Raw genomic sequence first — 17,637 nt, forward strand, 5'->3', positions numbered from 1 at the left:
TCAATAGCATTCAGCTTGCAAATTATGAAAAGTTGTCAGGTGGCCATTAAGAAAAATGATAAGGGCTATATCTCAGTACTATATGTGCCTTTTGAACCTACTGTCACTACTAAAGATAAAGCTAACAAATTCAGTGATAAGCAAGCATGCTGGCAAAACCATTCTCATTTAACTGCAATCTTAATGGATGCTTATACTACTACTGATTTTCTCCTTCCTTTTCAAAATTTATATTCAGCTGAGTTTGTACTAACAGAAAGTGTGAAAGGATTGTTCAGAAATATTTATGTATTTGTTTTGTTTATTCATTTGTTCTTTCATTTATTCCTGGTCTTCATGTTGTTAATGCCACAGAAATAAATTTTAGATAATCTAAAGAAGAGACTACTGGTAATGAGCTTTAGATTTTATCAAGATGTGGTTACAGGATAAATTAGGAAAGTGTACCTTATTTAGAATCTCCCATAACAAGAGTCCCCACTGACCCGTTCTAGTCCATCTGCAAAGTGCTAGCCTGTGCCCTTTTGTCTGGCTACTGCAATGATGTCCCCAATATTAGTCCTAATCCCATTCTACTGACCTTGGATTTGTTAAGACCCCTGAGTACAAATGGCTTATTGAGCTCTCTTTCTCCCAAGAGAGTTTAATTACCTTTCAGAAATGGCCCATATCAGGCGCCTGGGTGGCTCAGTCGTTAAGCGTCTGTCTTCGGCTCAGGTCATGATCCCAGGGTCCTGGGATCGAGTCCCACATCGGGCTCCCTGCCCCACGGGAAGCTTGCTTCTCCCTCTCCCACTCCCCCTGCTTGTGTTCCTGCTCTCACTGTCTCTCTGTCAAATAAATAAATAAAATCTTAAAAAAAAAAAATGGCCCATATCTTAGAAATCAGAGACTTAACTAATTTCACAGGGAATGATAAAGTAATATTTTGGTAACTTCTTGCTAAGAACACATACACACAAGTTAAATATCCAGCAAGTTTCTCTATTTAGTAAATCCTCACTTGAATCTCCCCCACTCTGTTCCCAACCTAATGTATCCTTCTACTGGTTGAGAGACAAGTGAAAGGAAGTATGGCATAAGGCAGTGGTTTTCAAACTTTTTGATCTTGAGACCTCTTTAAGGATCAAGGATACCAAAGAATTTTTGTTTATGTGGGTTATCTCTACCAATATTTACTAAGACATTTAAAAAATATTTATGTATTAATTTACTTAAAAATGACAACAAAGCCACTGCATGTTAACCACAATAACATGCTTTTCTAAAAAATAATTGTTTTCCAAAAAAAAATAATGGAGGAGTGGTATGATTTTTTATTTTTGCAGTCTCTGTTTAATAGAAGAAAGCTAGATTCTCATATCTGCTTCTGAATTCAATCTGTTGTGAATCATTGTTTTGGTTGAAGTGTATGAAGAAAATTAGGACTTATACAGACATGTAGTTGGCAAAGGGCCTTTTCAGACAGTGGTAGTTTCTTAAAGCTTAGTTGCAGAGTACAATCTAAAACCATACCAATGAACTTTTCATACTCTTTTCCATTCAGATCACTCGGTCTGTCTTGCACTTTGGCTTTTACCCACACATGATTTTGTAATGTCATATGTTGGTCATTTTGGTTCACTGAATTATGCAGATCTTCCAACTATGAAACATTTCATTTTACAATATAAAAAAAATCACATTCATTAATATGACCATTGATCTTATCCAAAAAATCATTAAGTGTTGGAAAGCTGCCAAGCTCACAGTGGCAGAAACAAGTTTTCTAAAATTTTAATATTCACCTGACTGCTAGAAATTTTTCTTGAAGTGATAGGCTCACTTCATTCATTTTTGAGAAATATCTGCCTAATATGAAAGCCTGGAAAAAATAATTGTTTATATGTCATGCTTACAAGGAAAAAAAATGGTATTCTTGAAAAAAAAAAAAAAAAAAGCACCTGCCTTGACCCACATCTCAAATGATTGTCCTAGTGCTTTTTCTCAAAACAATCTTTACAATTCAGTATACAGTATGTTTTATGCATACTTCCCATTTTGTCTTATGAAACATTTAAAAAGATACTTAGTAAAATTGTTAATTTTAATCTTTCACAAGAATATGACTGTTACACTTCAGTGCCATGACCTTGATTTGTAATAAGGTACCAGCAGTTTTATCCACCAGTGGCTTTGCAAAGAACAAAAAATACCTTAGTACTGTCATGAAGACAGCTTTGAGTATGTGGACCCCTAAAGGTCTTGAAGATCCCCAGGAGCCTGTGACCACTATTTGAGAAAACTGAGAGAGAGAAAAAGCATTCAGACACTGGCATCAAATGGGCCAGGGTTCTAATCCTGACTCTTCAACTTACTAGCTAAATACTTGTTAGTTTCTTATCCACAGTTCTATTGCTACTAATGTTGATTATAATAAATCTTACCTCAAAGGATCATTGTGATGATTAAATGAGATAATACATATAAACTATTCAAACTAGGCATACAGTGTTAAGGCGTTAACCATTATTGGTGTTCTTGTTCTACTTATTGTTAAAGTCTGATCATATACTATTTCTTTGGTTATATTAATATGATCTACATTTAGAAAAGCATGTTATTACAAGCTGTATTGGATATATTATTTTGCTGCATCAGTTAATGAATAAATACTTTGCCAAAGGCAACATGGTACTAATAACAATAAAGACTTGCTTGCTTGCCTGACTTGGTGAGATTACCACTCACTACTTTGAATTTTAACCTTTTTTATTTGCTTGATTTTTTAAGGTGTTTTTCTATCTCCCAGAAAGTGCTACATAAGATGTCTTATAGTCTTTTACTTAAGGTAAATTAATTTTCTTTGAAAATTTTAAAAAGTTTTTTACTACTCAGTGAGATAATTGGAAGGTACTCTGGAATTGAAAAATACCTAATCTCTCCCTAAAATGATACTGTGGATCTCAGAACCATTAAATTGTCCAACTGATTTTATTACTAATTTCTACTTTATATTTTTCAGTTCAATATTGTAAGTCAAGTAAAAATAGAGAAAGAAATGATTATACAGTTACTTATTTCTTAATTTGATTTTTTCCTTTTTTTTAGAATTAGGGAAATCATGACTTGCAAAAGATGTAACTAATATAACCTTTTGTATACAAGGGAAAGAAAACCATTTACCATCTGAGTCCAATGGACCTTTTTAATTATTTTTATATGTTTAAGTCATTTTGTAATAATTTACAGAGGTAGAATGAAGACATAGCAGAAAATAACTATTAAGGGACGCCTGGGTGGCTCAGTCGGTTAAGCGTCTGCCTTCGGCTCAGGTCATGATCCCGGGGTCCTGGGATTGAGTCCCGCATCGGGCTCCCTGCTCCGCGGGGAGCCTGCTTCTCCCTCTGCCTCTGTCTCTCTCTCTGTCTCTCATGAATAAATAAATAAAATCTTTAAAAAAAAAAAAAAGAAAAACTATTAAAATTTTAGTAAGAATATGAACATAGCAACTCAAAATTTTATTCCATATATTCCTCATTTTGAAAGTATATATTTGTGTAGTGTGCAGTATGCTTTGAACTTACTGCTCATCTGTCATGCATGAACCTGAAGCATATCTATCTTGTAAATACTGATTCTAGATTTAAAATACAACTCCAACTGATTCTTATTTCTGGTTCTTCTTCTGTACCTACATGTTCAAAGCACAGTTATCAAAACAAAATATTAATAAGCCTCATAACTTTGTTGGAGAACAACTATCTTTTTTGTTCAATAATTGCAAAATAGTTTCATTTTAGATGAATGAACACAAATTAGATTAATAAATATAATGATTTTCTTCCTAATTATCTGTTTCCTTCCAGTCGTTTTGTAAACACACCTACCTTTAGCATTTATCCACTTAACTTGTATGAAATTTGGTGTAGAAATATCATTTTAAAAATGAAAGCTTAGGGGTGCCTGGGTGGCTCAGTCGTTAAGCGTCTGCCTTCGGCTCAGGTCATGATCCCAGGGTACTGGGATCGAGTCCCACATCAGGCTCCCTGCTCGGCGGGAAGCCTGCTTCTCCCTCTCCCACTCCCCCTGCTTGTGTTCCCTCTCTTGTTGTGTCTCTCTCTGTCAAATAAATAAAATCTTTAAAAAATAAATAAATAAATAAATAAATAAAAGTGAAAGCTTACTCTCACATATCTTTTTAGCAAAATGGGATGGTCCAGGTTTATGTCTCAAAATATTGTGTAATGAGGTCCTTTCCAGTGAAAGGCTAACTTACTGTTTACCCTGATTCTTGTGTTTGAGGAAATTCATTTAAGATACCATCATCTGAGCATTCACAGTTTGAAATTTCACTATATAACCAGTGTTACCATTTCACTAGAATCTAGAATACTACTGCCAATTTTCTGATTGGTCTAATAATTGTGAAACATTATCCTCTATCAGTTTTTTTCTCTTTGCTGGTAAGGATGGAAAATGAGAAATTCTGAGTCCTCAACTGTGTTCACTGAGAATTAAAAAATAAAAAAGACTATAATGATGTTGTCTCCATGTATCTTTTATATCTTCTTGAAAGATGATATAATACTTTGGATGATGCAATAGGAAAAATGAAAATGGTAATAGTAATGATTTATTTTAATATTATACCATCCTTCTAGGTGATTCTATCATTTTTTTGTTTTCTTTTGGTTTAGTCTTTTTTAGCATAGTTGGGAATAACTGATGAGTAATGATAAAATAATTCCTACTTTGATAAAAAAAACAAAATATTTCATGATATAAGAAGAATAAGATCACTGAGATTTCAATAATATATCATAGATTTATAAAAGGATCCAATAGATTCATATGGTAATTGTAAGAAGGAATTTTAATCTGTTTTTCAAAAGTGTAAGTAAATTTTCTCTTTATTCTTTGTCCTTTAAAAATAATAAAGTATCAATCCTCACAAATAGTTAGAAATGCTCAAAAAAGAATATCAAAAGTGATGAGTACAATATACCCTGAGGGGTTAATGAGACATGTTGTAGGCAACAGTTTTGAATGGAGATTATGAACTGCCCTCCCCAGATTCTACCCTCCACCATATTAACATTTATTCTTTAATGAGAAGCTAGATCCATTGAAGAAGATAAATAATGAAAAGACAGAAAAAGAAAGGAGAAAAGAAATAAAAGAATCACTTATAAAAACAAATGAAAAAGTCTTCTGTTACCTCACAGAAATAGCACAACATGATCTCACTTTAAAAATTAGCCGCCTTTTGGGGCTCCTGGATGGCTCAGTCAGTTGGGCCTCTTGGTTTCGGCTCAGGTCATGATCTCAGGGTTGTAGGATTGAGCCCAGTGTCATGGGGCTCCATGCTCAGCGGGGAGGCTGCTTCTCTCCCTCTCCCTTTGCCCCGCCCCCCAACCCCACCCCACCCCTGCTCTAACTCATGCACACACTCTCTCTCAAATAAATAAATACATCTTAAAAAAAAGTAAGCCATCTAAAACTAATATTATGCTATATGTTAACTGGAATTTAAATAAAAACTTAAAAATATAATAAAAATTAAAATGAGCTCAATCAAGAGAATAAAGAGCTCAAAAAAATAGATTAACAAAAGGAGATAAAAAGTGAACTGATAAAACCCAGAGAAATTTGAGAATATTATATTAATAAGAGTCTCATTAAAATAGTGAAAACTAGAATGAAAGTATAAACCCACTTAATGACATAACAAGTAGTTTTGAGGAAATCATACAGAATAAAATGGAAAAGGATAAATATACCTAAGTAATTGCAAAGGGAATTTCAGATAAAATTTCATAGCAACACTCATGGAGAATTGTGTATAAAATTTCAAGAGAACAGAAGTTAACTGGGAAATTTCATAATAGCCAAGTTATCCTTCAAATACAAATGTAGTAGACATGCAGGTTTTCTTTTAGCAGACATGCATTTGAAAAAAAAATTTAGGGGTGTCTGGGTAGCTCAATTGGTTAAGTGTCTGCCTTCAGCCAAGGGTTCTGGGATTGAGCCCCACATTAGGCTCTCTGCTCAGTGGGGAGTCTGCTTCTCCCTCTCCTTCTGCCTCTCCCCTGACCTGTGCTCTCATACTCTCTCGCTCACTCTCTCTCTCAAATAAATAAATAAAATCTTTTAAAAAAATTAAAAAATTAAAAATAAAAAAATTTTATTCAAGTATAGTTGACACAAAATGTGCCATTGGTTTTAGGTGTACAGTATATAGATTCTCAAGCATCCAAGAATTTAGGAAATACAAGCCCCAAGAGCTTCTTTTAGAGAAATTAAAATAGATGATGAAATCCAACCAAGAAAGAGTTAAATAAAACTAGCAACTCGAGGAACTGGTTACTCCATTTAAATGAAGGATTAATACTAAACAACTGTGTTAATTATGTAATGATATAGAATTTAAATGTTATAAAACTTAATAATGTAAAAATAGTATATAAAAATTGAGGTATTAGAGAAGGGATAGAGAGTATAAGTGTAATAATTTTGTCATCTTTCAAAACAGGTAATCAATAGGTAATACTTAAGCTTGAAAGTATAGTTTAAAAGTTTTTTTCTGTTCTTTTTTTAGCAACTTTAACTAGATCTTCAGACACTAATATCTCTTAAAGTAACAAATTTTCTGTTTTATTCACTTGTAAGTTTTATATCTAGTACTTCATAAAGTAGCAAGTGTAATATGATCCAGGTTTTGCTATGAATATTTTTATCTAAAATTTTATATAAATACAGAAATATATAGAGAAATGTTTATCATATATTAATTATTATTTGGGGGTATTAGTATTTGAGGCTTAAAAAAATTTTTTTAAACAACTGTAGAACATTTCCTTCATCACAGAAAGTTCTGTAACAGTGTTCCTCTGGAAGGATCTAATCTGGATCTGAAATGATCCAACTTTTTGGTTGTGTTCACAGTAAGTATGGGAGGTAATTTACCTACAATTTAGAGTATACAGTGTAATATTAATAAGTTATGTAGAAAAAAATACTTATAACCCAACTTATTTTTGTCTTCTCTACCATCCTTGTATAGTATAAAGAACAATAGGCGGTCAGAAGTCCTGGCGTCTAGTGCCTGCTTTAAAAGTTATAGACCTATGACTGTGGCATAGTAACTCACTTCCAGCCTCAGGTGGCTGATTAATAAATTAGGAAAAATAATGTCTACCTTGACTACCCACAGGACTCTGTGAGCCTTAGATAAGTTGAAATCTGTGAAAATGCTTTATAAAAAATAGAGATAATACAGTGTGAGCACATTAGATAAGGAAAGAAGACTTAGATTCTTAGTAAGTTTCAAGTCTCAAGCCAAACAAATTACCAGGATAGTTAAAAATAAATAAATAAACTTGCATTATCATTGGGGGAATCCACCATCAATAATCTACCAAAGAATGCCAGATGATTTAGATATAGATAAAATTTTCTGGTTGTCAGAGAACAGGGAATATATACCCTGGAAATTTAAGTTAAGTTTGACTTCAAGCCCTAGCAAGGAGTCTAGATGGTATTGATTCAATAGCACCATATTCCATACTACTTTATCTATCTTTTCATGTATATGAGCCAAGTGTTTACATTTCTTTGTATCTGCCGCAGTACCTAGCACAATTGTTTTCATATGTGAGAATGCAGTAATACTGATTGCTTTGTTTTAGGAACAATCTTTTGCTTAAAGTTTACTGGCTCACAAAAATATCAGAATGTAATTTTTTTTTCTATTTAAAATATCCTAAAGAGTTGCTCTGTGAATCACTCTTTATCTTATAGATTTATAATTTTCATCTCTTGATTATTGTTCCGTAAAGGTGGTTATGGAAATAAAGGTAGATTTTGTTCTTAGAAGGTGTTTCCCCATAATTCTGAAAAGATAGAAGATGGGGAATACTGTTAAAGAAAGAGAACTGTTTAGTACTGCTTTTGCTTTTACTATATATATTTTTTTATTTATGTGAAACCCTTTCCCATTCTACTGAATTTCCCATTCTATTGAATTTACCCTGATTTAGCATAAAGCATCATTTTTTTCGTTGTTGAAGGAGATAATGGTCTTTTGAAAATGAGTGGCACAATGGAACAATGCAAATCTTGTGGAGCATTTTCTTGATTTTCAAGAATTTTCTTTTGTAGCAAACTTTGTTATACTATATGTAGCTCAGAGGATGATAGTAAGTCAGAAAGACAAAGTAGAATTTGGAAAATAGAAGAATTTGGAAAATAGAAGAAACAGAATTGGTATAAGTAAATTTGAAATTTTGTGAACTGACAGTAGCTGTCATGGGACTGAGTAATGTTGATTCTGAGAGCCAACAGGAGGGTAAATACTTTAGCCTTCTTAGGCTATGCCTTGCCTTTATTGAGTCTACCCCAACCTGTAAAACATGTACAGTTCCCAGTGCTTAGGGTTCCCTTCTCCTTACCTTTCACTCCTGTGCTCCTTATTCCAGAGTGTGTGAATCTTTTGTTAGATGGCTTCATAAGACCTCAGCCCTTTGGGTTGTTAAAATACATTTTTTATTACAAAAGTTTCTGGACTATTACTAAGAATGATCATTGTAATTCCTATACTGATGTCTGATACATCCTCTGCCAGGTGTTCTAGATCCGTTAACTAATCTTCACCTAAACCTAAAGGTTTAAAGAGATATATAACTACCAGATCACAAAGTCTAGAGTTTCAAGAAAATATGTGAAAGTATCTACCACTGCTAAACAACAACAACAAAAACCTGCTAGTTTTTAAGCATTCTTTCTTGAGTGGCTAGATATTTATTTCCCTAATTCAGAGAGTCATTATGAGGTATCAGATTAATGGTCAATGTGTATTTTATAGAGGTAACTTAAATGTAAACATACTTCTGACTTGAGGCAAACAAAAAATACAATATGTTCATAAGAAGCTAGATTAAGAAAGTCAACTAGAAGGGACTCCCTTTTATAATAACAATAATAATTGTATTATTTAAAATATAATGAAAATAACAATTTTTATAATACATAAAATAAGTAAAAATAGAAACTAAAAATATTAGGAGAGACAGTGTGAAAATATGTAAATATACATTTGACAGAAGATTCATCCAGAGTTTATAAGAAATATTTCCTTTTTTTAATCTTTTACATTTGTATACTTTTACAACTATTTAAGCCATAATTTTATACTTTTCAAAATCAAGTTAATGAGCTTCCGGCCTTTGTTTTTCCTGTTGATAGTTGTAATATTTATATTACTAGGCCATTTGTAAAGATGTCCTGAAATGCTAAATATCACTATTCTTTCTTGCTGTAGCTAGGGGGCAGTATTTACTCAGCTGACTCTTGGTAGACTACCACTAGGCCAAATAAAGCAAAATAATATAATGATCTGGAGAAAATAATTAAAGCATGTAGGATTTTTTTTTCATTGGGTTTCAGTTTCCATCTTTAAATCAAGAAAAGCTAATAATATTTCTAACTTAATAAGACTAATTTTATATATTTTTTATATTTGCAATAAAATATTTCATTATTTAATTGCTATTTTTAAAATTAAAACCTGAACCAGCCTAGTATTCAAAATTATGTTATACTGCTGTCTTTCTCATATATTAGACTGCATTATGAAGATGTACCAATATCCTAAGAAATTATTTAAGATTAAAATATCAGTTAAAATTTTAAAAGGAAGAAATAAAGAAAGAATAAATAACAGGCACTACCATTTCACAGAATATATTAACTATTTATTTACCTGACTTTAGTTGGTAAGAGATGACTGGTACTGGGGAGCACCTAGGAGTTATTATGTATTAAAGAAATGTTTTCAACTTGAATTATTACTTTTCAAATATTATTAGAATATGCTTCATTTCACTTATTTCTAATAACTTTTTATAATTGTTGTCAAAGTATAAGTATATAATTCAGAATTTTAAGTTTGGTGTTGTTTAAATACTTTCCACTATTTAATATGAAGGATATATAAAACCCAAGGGGGACGCCTGGGTGGCTCAGTCGTTAAGCGTCTGCCTTCGGCTCAGGTCATGATCCCAGGGTCCTGGGATCGAGCCCCACATCGGGCTCCCTGCTCTGCAGGAAGCCTGCTTCTCCCTCTCCCACTCCCCCTGCTTGTGTTCCTGCTCTCGCTATGTCTCTCTCTGTCAAATAAATAAATAAAAATCTTTAAAAAAAAAAAAACCCAAGGAAGATTAGCTAATTTCTCATTATTTCATATTTATTGAAAACTTCTCAAGAAAGTGTATAATCTCATTTTTGGATCTTTTAATCTATCCTTTCAGTTATCTTCATTATATATTTTGTTCTTTCTTTCAACAAATCTTTGAGTGCCTATTATGTGCTGCCCTTTTTCCTAGGCCATGGGTATGTCAATGAAAAAAAAAAAAAAACAGACAAAATCTCTGCCCCCATTGAATTTATATTCTAGTGGGCGATAGACAATAAAAAAGATAAATATACTATGTGATATGTTGGGTAGTGGTAAGTACTAAAGAGGAAAAAAAACTAAAGTAGGGACATGAATGTAAAGTACTCAGATGTAGAGGAAATTGAATTTTTTAATAACATAGGCGAAGGGATTGGGGGGATGGGTTAAATAAGGGATGGGGGTTAAGGAGGGCACTTGTTGTGATGAGCACCAGGTAATGCATGGAAGTGTTGAATCACCATATTGTACACCCGAAACTAATATAACACTGTTAACTAACTGGAATTAAAAACTTGAGGGAGAGGAGAGAAAGGGTGGGGGGAGGAAGGGAGGGAGGGAGGAAGGAGAACAGAAAAGGAAGGGGAAGGGAAGGGATGGGAAGGAGCGAAGTCAGGGAAAGCCTCATGGAAAAAGTGACTTGAATAAATGCCTTAAGGAACTGAGGGAAAGAGCAACTGAAGCAGAAGCAATAGCAAGTGCTAAAGCCCTCAGGAGGTGTAAGCATGCCAGGGATGTTGAAGAAGCAGCCAGGAGACCAATGTGACTGGAGCTCAATGAACAAGGAGGTGAGAGTCAAAGAGGACCAGATTTTACATCAAAGCAGATTTCATAGTTAAGACTTCAGCTTTTACAGTGTTGGAAAGCCACTGGATATGTTCTGATCTAAACATTTTAACAAGATCATTCTGGCTGTTATGGTAAGAGAAACCCAAGGAAGAACAGAGATAGAATTTAAAAAGGTTAGTCATGCACTATTGTAATAATCTAGGCAAGAGTGGCTTGAATCAGGAAATTAGCGGTAGGGGTGGTAAGCAGTTTTTACATTCTGGAATAATTTTGAAGGTAGAGCCAGCAGGATTGCTGGTGGCAGATGTACAATGTAGGAGAAGGAGAAGTTAAGAATGATGCCAGAATTTTTTACCTGAGCAATTAGAACAGAGTTGCTCTTAACTGAGATTTGGAAGACTATACTTGGAGCACAAATTTTTGAAGTAGTCTCAGGAGCTCAGTTTGGGACATGTTTTGTATATCTGTTAGACATACAAGTGGAAATGTCAACTGGCATTTAGACATGTGGGTTTGAAATTCAGGGAAGAGGCCTGGGATAGAGCTATAAAAATGGGGGAGTTCTCACACTGTATATAATCATTTGGAGAAAACAGAAAGAGGAAAAGTCCAAGGACTGAAAATAGGGGATGCCAATATTTAAGTCAAGGAGATGAAAAAGAACCAACAAAGGAGATGGAGCAACAATCAGAAAGGTAAGAAGAAAAGTAGATGAATGTGGTATCTTGGAAGTCAAATCGGAGAGGCGGGTTGAGAAGGTAAGAGTAGTTAACTATGGCAAACCCTGATGATTGCTAAAGAAGAACTGAGAAGGAGAATTGGCTATTAGATTTAGCAACAGGGAAATCTTTTATGACGAAGATAAGAGCAGTTTTGGTGGTGAGGTGGAGGCAAGAACCTAAGTGGAATGAATTGAGAGAATATGCAATGAACATCTACTGCCCTTAATGAACTATAAGCTCCTTACAGGCTGGACCTATGTTTTGTTCACTGCTGTATCCTATCCATCAGAGCAGAGAGTGAATTCTCCCTTACTCTGTCTTCTATTAATATTACTAATAGAAGTATTACTTCTGTTCTATTTAGACTTCCAACAAATTGCATAAGGCCCACTCACATTAGGGAGAACAATCTGCTTTATTAAGTCTACTGATTCACATGTTGATCTTATCCAGAAACACCCTCAAAGACACAACCAGAATAGTGTCTAACTAATAACTGGACACCCCATATCAGTCAAGTTGACACATAAAATCAACCATCGTAAGAACCATTGACTTTTTTGGTGATTATTGATATGGTTGCCTTTAAATCTACCATTTGCTATTTTTATTCTGTCTCATCAATTCTTTGTTTTCCTCTTCCTTTTTATCTGTCTTCTTTTAATTCATTGGATTTTTTTTCTGTGATTTTATTTTATTTCCTTTGTTGACATGTTAGCTATGACTCTGTTGTGTTTTCTTATTGGTTTCCCTAGGATTTATACAGTGGTCTTCAAACAGGCAGTTTTGCCTCCCAGAGGGTTTTTGGCAATGTCTAAAGACATTTTTGACGAAACTGGGTGAATACTACTGGCATCTAGTGGGTGGAGGCTGGATTGCTGCAATAATCTGAAAATGCAAAGGACATTCCCAACCAAAAGTTATCTAACCTAAAATGTGAATAGTGATGAAGAAATTCTGGTTTATATTATAATTCTTTAACTTACCACCATTTGCTTTCAAGTTATATTATACCACTTCACAGATAGTACAAATACTTTATAATATATACTTCCATTTTCCCCTCCCAGTGTTTCTGTTATAGTTGTCCTAAATTTTATTTCTACATATGTTATAAACCCCACAATAAATTACTATTTTTGCTTTAAAGAAATTACTATTTTTAAAGATTTTTTAAAAATAAAAGTCTTATATTCAGCCACATACACATTTATAATCCCTGTATGTCTCTTCATTCTGTGTAGATCTAGATTTCCATCTGGTATCATTTCCTTTCTGCCTGGAAGACTTCTTCAGTATTTCTTGTAGTATAGGACTGCTGGTGATGAATTTTTTCAGTTTCTGTGTGTGTGAAAGAGTCTTTATTTTACCTTTTGTCTTCAAAAGATATTTTTGCTGAGCATACAATTCTACATAGATTTTTTTAATACTTTAAAAATGTTGCTACACTGTCATTTATTGGGCACTGACAAAACATTTTTTGAGAAGAATCTTCTCATTGATGCTCTTACATAATGTGTGTGTGTGTGTGTGTGTGTGTGTCTAGCTATGGTGTATAAGATTTTTCTCTTTACCACTGATTTTGAGGAATTTGAGTATGATGTGCCTTGGTGTGGTTTTCTTCATGGGTCTTGTGTTTGGGCAACTTGAGATTATTGGATCCTATTAGTTTTTAGTTTTCACCAAATTTGGAAAATGTTCAAGGTATTATTTCTTCAAATATTTTTTCTGTCCCCTTTCATATTTTCTCTCTCTCATTTCGTATCTCTAATAACATACATATTTAGCTGATTGAAGTTGCTCACTGATGCTCAGGGCTGTTTTTTGTTTTTTTGTTTTTGTTTGTTTTTGTCCTTTTTCTTCCTTTGTTTCATTTTGGGTACTTTCTATTTCAGTGTTTTCAAGTTCACTAATTTTTTCATCTGCAGTGTCTGATCTGCTCTTAAATCCCATCCAGTATATTTTTTTTATCTCAGACATCCTACTTTTCATCTCTAAAAGTTTGATATTTTTGGTTGGTTTTTTTTTTGTATCTGCCATGTCTCTACTTAACATAAACCTCCTTAGCTTTTTGAACATATGAAATATAGTTATAAAAAGTATCTTAACATCATTGCCTGGTATTACAAACATGTCAGTTCTGTGTGCATTTTGATTGAATTATTTTTCTCCTCATTATGGATCACTTTTTTCTGCTACTTTTTACTACTGGTATTTTTTTAAATTAGATTCCAGACATTATGAATTTTACCTTGTTGAATATTGGATATTTTTATATTCTTATAAATATTCTTGAGGTTTATTTTGGGATGTAACTAACTCACACTGAAACAATTTGATCCTTTCAGGGGCGCCTGGGTGGCTCAGTTGGTTAAGTGACTGCCTTCAGCTCAGGTCATGATCCTGGAGTCATCGAGTCCCCCATCAGGCTCCCTGCTCAGCAGGGAGTCTGCCTCTCCCTCTGACCCTACTTCCTCTCATGATCTCTCTCTCTCTCTCATTCTCTCTCTCAAATAAATAAATAAAATCTTTGAAAAAAAAAAGAAACAATTTGATCCTTTCAAAGCCTGTTTTTAAGGTTATTAAGTAAGACCGCAGCAGCATAATTTGGAAGCATAATTTTGCTAATATTACTAAGGCAATACTCTTTTGAGTACTCTACCCAATGACTTGTTTATTATAGGTTTTTTGTTCATTTATTAGTTTGTTTTTTTATTCTGACTGATGGTAAGATGAACTATTCCTGGCTTTGTGTGAGCCTGGCAAGTCTTCCCTCTGATCTTTTGAAGTGATTCCTTCCCTACTTTGTGTAGTTTCCTCATACAATGCCCTCTTCACTCTGTGGGAAAACAGATGTTAGCTTGTTACTGAAGCTGAAGTAATTCAGTTAAGATTCCTAATGGCAAATAATTGGCTTTGATCAGGAGGGTAGAGGTATTGTAATATAATTTATGTCATGTCCTTTAAAGAAAGGAAAACTAAAAAATAGTGATGAAACATATATTTACTATTTCTAAACTTAAATTAAGCTGAAGAGTTTGGATTTTGTTATATTTTATTGTTTTCTACAATCCATACTCTTTACAGTAAAATCACATACCTTTATACTTTTCAGCTTTCACTTTTATAATGTCACTTGAAAGGACTGTCTATGTGTATATAAATGATCTTGTGGAGAGCAATGAGCTTTATTTCACATACAGTACTTAGATTTTAAGGTACTGTATAATTATACCTAGGGTTCTTGACCAGCATTTTGATGGCATAAATACTCAGTGGTGTGCTATGCAAAGACATGTGCAACTCTACTCATAAATTCATAATTGATAAGTGCTGAAAGAATATTTAAACCCTAAAGGTAGTACAGAAATCTTTGTCTAATGATAGACTGCATTGTTACCCAAAGTACAATAAAATTAGAGCTTTTTCAGGTTTTTCTATAAATTATTGATTTTTGATACCTGCTACTGACAAAGGAGATTTTACTCTACTTTTAGAAATTAGGAATGATTTCTCACTTTCAGGATGTCAAAAATTAATTGAAAGTATGTGTACAAGTGTGTCTGTGTGTGTGTATGTATTTATTTTCATTCCTAGACAGTAAATTTAGGAAAATAAATTTGTCACTCAGCTGAAGACCCATTTCATTTCAGGATCTCATTACTTTTATTCTGTTATGAAGTTTCCTATTAATTTAGAGAGTGGTAATAGAAAGCCTATGCTTCATAGTACCTTTTTATGAGACATTTTGGACATTTTTCAAATACCATCTTAACAATTCTCAAAAAATACTAAGGGTAACTCCATAGTGATAAGAACCATTAAAATCCCAGAAATATTTTTGTAAAAATCTGAAAGTATACCCTTGGAGTTGGCTTGCTAATATTGTTTTTGGGTTAGACATTGTCTTGAGTATTTTCTTTGATGAAATGAAGACATTCTGTGGAATAATCCTTGGCGAAAGTGTCATCTGCAGCATTTGTAAGAGATAATATTATTTAAAAGAGTATTTGTGGTAATAATATTGACATTCACTCTTATTTTAATCAGTGGAGTAGACCAAAGCATCGAATATTTTTTACATTCAGTTTATTAGTAATCATTGTAATTATATTTTATTTCTTCTTTATCCATCCCTGGAACCCCTTTCCTCTTCCACCCATAGCTCTATGCCATCCCTTGGTTTCTCACAATGTTTACTCGTAAGTATCATTTTCCCTTTTCTTTCAGTATCGTATTAGTAAAAGGACAGCTCCATTCTTCCCCAGTATATTATAGTTACAGTGATATTAAACAGATATAACTACATAAACATCCTTATGTAATTCTAATGTAATAGAGTTGGGTAGGGAGAAATTTGAATTGTTTTGACTGATGAATATCAAAAAGAGTATTGCATAGGATGAGTGTTGCCTGGTGATGTATAGGATGCCTATCTTACATGTCATGACATTCATACAATCTCTGCCCTCTAATGAAAAAGAAATTAACATTAACTATAGTACTAACGTAGAGTTTTTTGGAAGACAACTTTTACAAACCAAATGAGACTCAATTTTTAGAGATCCTCTAATAGCTAATACTTTTGCTATTTCCAAACCTGGAATTCCTCTAGAAATAGATTATGTGGGTATATAATAGTTTAATCAATGACAGGTATTAATATGGTGAACATTCTGCTTAAATGGGTACAAATGACAAATGGAATACTATATTTAGAGTAGATCTGTATGCATTGGCCTGGAAGGATATCCACAGTATCATTAAGTGTAAAAACTAAAGTTGCAAAAAATGGGATAAAATTTTTATGGGAACTTAATAAAGCAATTATTTAGAATGCATAATAAAAATGTTACAATACTCAATCTAAAACAGGACTAAATTTCATCTAGGTAAATAAATTTATGAGAACAGTATAACAAGAAAATTCTAGGAAGAAATATAATGAATGAAACAACTATACCAGGATTGATGATGGAGGTTAGAAAATGTCATCTATTTGACCAATCTGATTATCAAATTTTAAAGATGCCTTAGGAAGCAATAAATATTGTATGAAAACAGTTCTATAAACATTTAATGAAGCCAAACCAAAAATAGTGTTTATGAACATTTTATAAAACCAAATAAACATTTTATAAAAACAGTTTGGTAGTATTTGTTCTTCAACAGCTTTGACCATAAGGCTAGTAAAACAGCTTGTTATTGTTTTAATTTGTTAATTTGTTTTTTATTTTAATTAATATATTTATATTTTGTTATTTTACAGATGTATTTCCACTGCACAAAATTTTCCACCTCTGGGATACCTTACTCCTTGGGAATTCCTCTTTCCCATTCTGTATTGGAGTAGCAATTCTCCAGCAGCTACGGGACCGGCTTTTGGCTAATGGCTTTAATGAGTGCATTCTTCTCTTCTCTGATTTACCAGGTACAGATATAAATAAATAGAATCACTAAATGAAATGTAATTATAAGATAAAGAGGCAGTCTTATAGCAATTTGCAAAAATAATCATCCAAGATTTCAAAATCTCTTCTTGAGCCTTGACTTCCTTCTCTGGATTCTCTCTCACTCATATACTGCCACATCTGCTGTTCCAGCATTATAGGTACAAACCTGGGTCATACTAGATGGCTGTGGTTTACTTTCAAGTCAGTGATGCCACCAAAAGGGTAAAAGAACTGGGGGCAGTAACATATTTGCCTTCAATCTTAGGATGGGCCTGTTTATCTTCAGCTGATAGAGTCAATAGGCTACTTGGTTAGGTGTTTAAGAATCTATATTTTCACAAAGATGTAATCCACATGGAGCTTTGCTCTCTCCTATCCATAGGTGCTTACTAACCATTTGACAGTTTGAGGAAAGGAAACGCTGTGCCCTCGGGAGGGCACATAACACTCCTAGGAAATT

General features: G+C 33.3%; 1 protein-coding gene across 1 annotated transcript in view; it reads left to right on the top strand.

Annotated features, from left to right (window-relative positions):
• Window positions 1-17,637, top strand: part of TBCK (TBC1 domain containing kinase) — a 222,105-nt gene that overhangs the window by 104,099 nt on the left and 100,369 nt on the right. The window contains exons 21-22 of the mRNA XM_044912651.1: window positions 15,890-15,926; window positions 16,994-17,155. Of these exons, the coding sequence (XP_044768586.1) occupies window positions 15,890-15,926; window positions 16,994-17,155 (199 nt within the window). The remainder of the gene's footprint in view (window positions 1-15,889; window positions 15,927-16,993; window positions 17,156-17,637) is intronic.

This window comes from Neomonachus schauinslandi, chromosome 2 (genome assembly GCF_002201575.2).
Source record: "Neomonachus schauinslandi chromosome 2, ASM220157v2, whole genome shotgun sequence".
Classification (NCBI taxonomy): domain Eukaryota; kingdom Metazoa; phylum Chordata; class Mammalia; order Carnivora; family Phocidae; genus Neomonachus; species Neomonachus schauinslandi.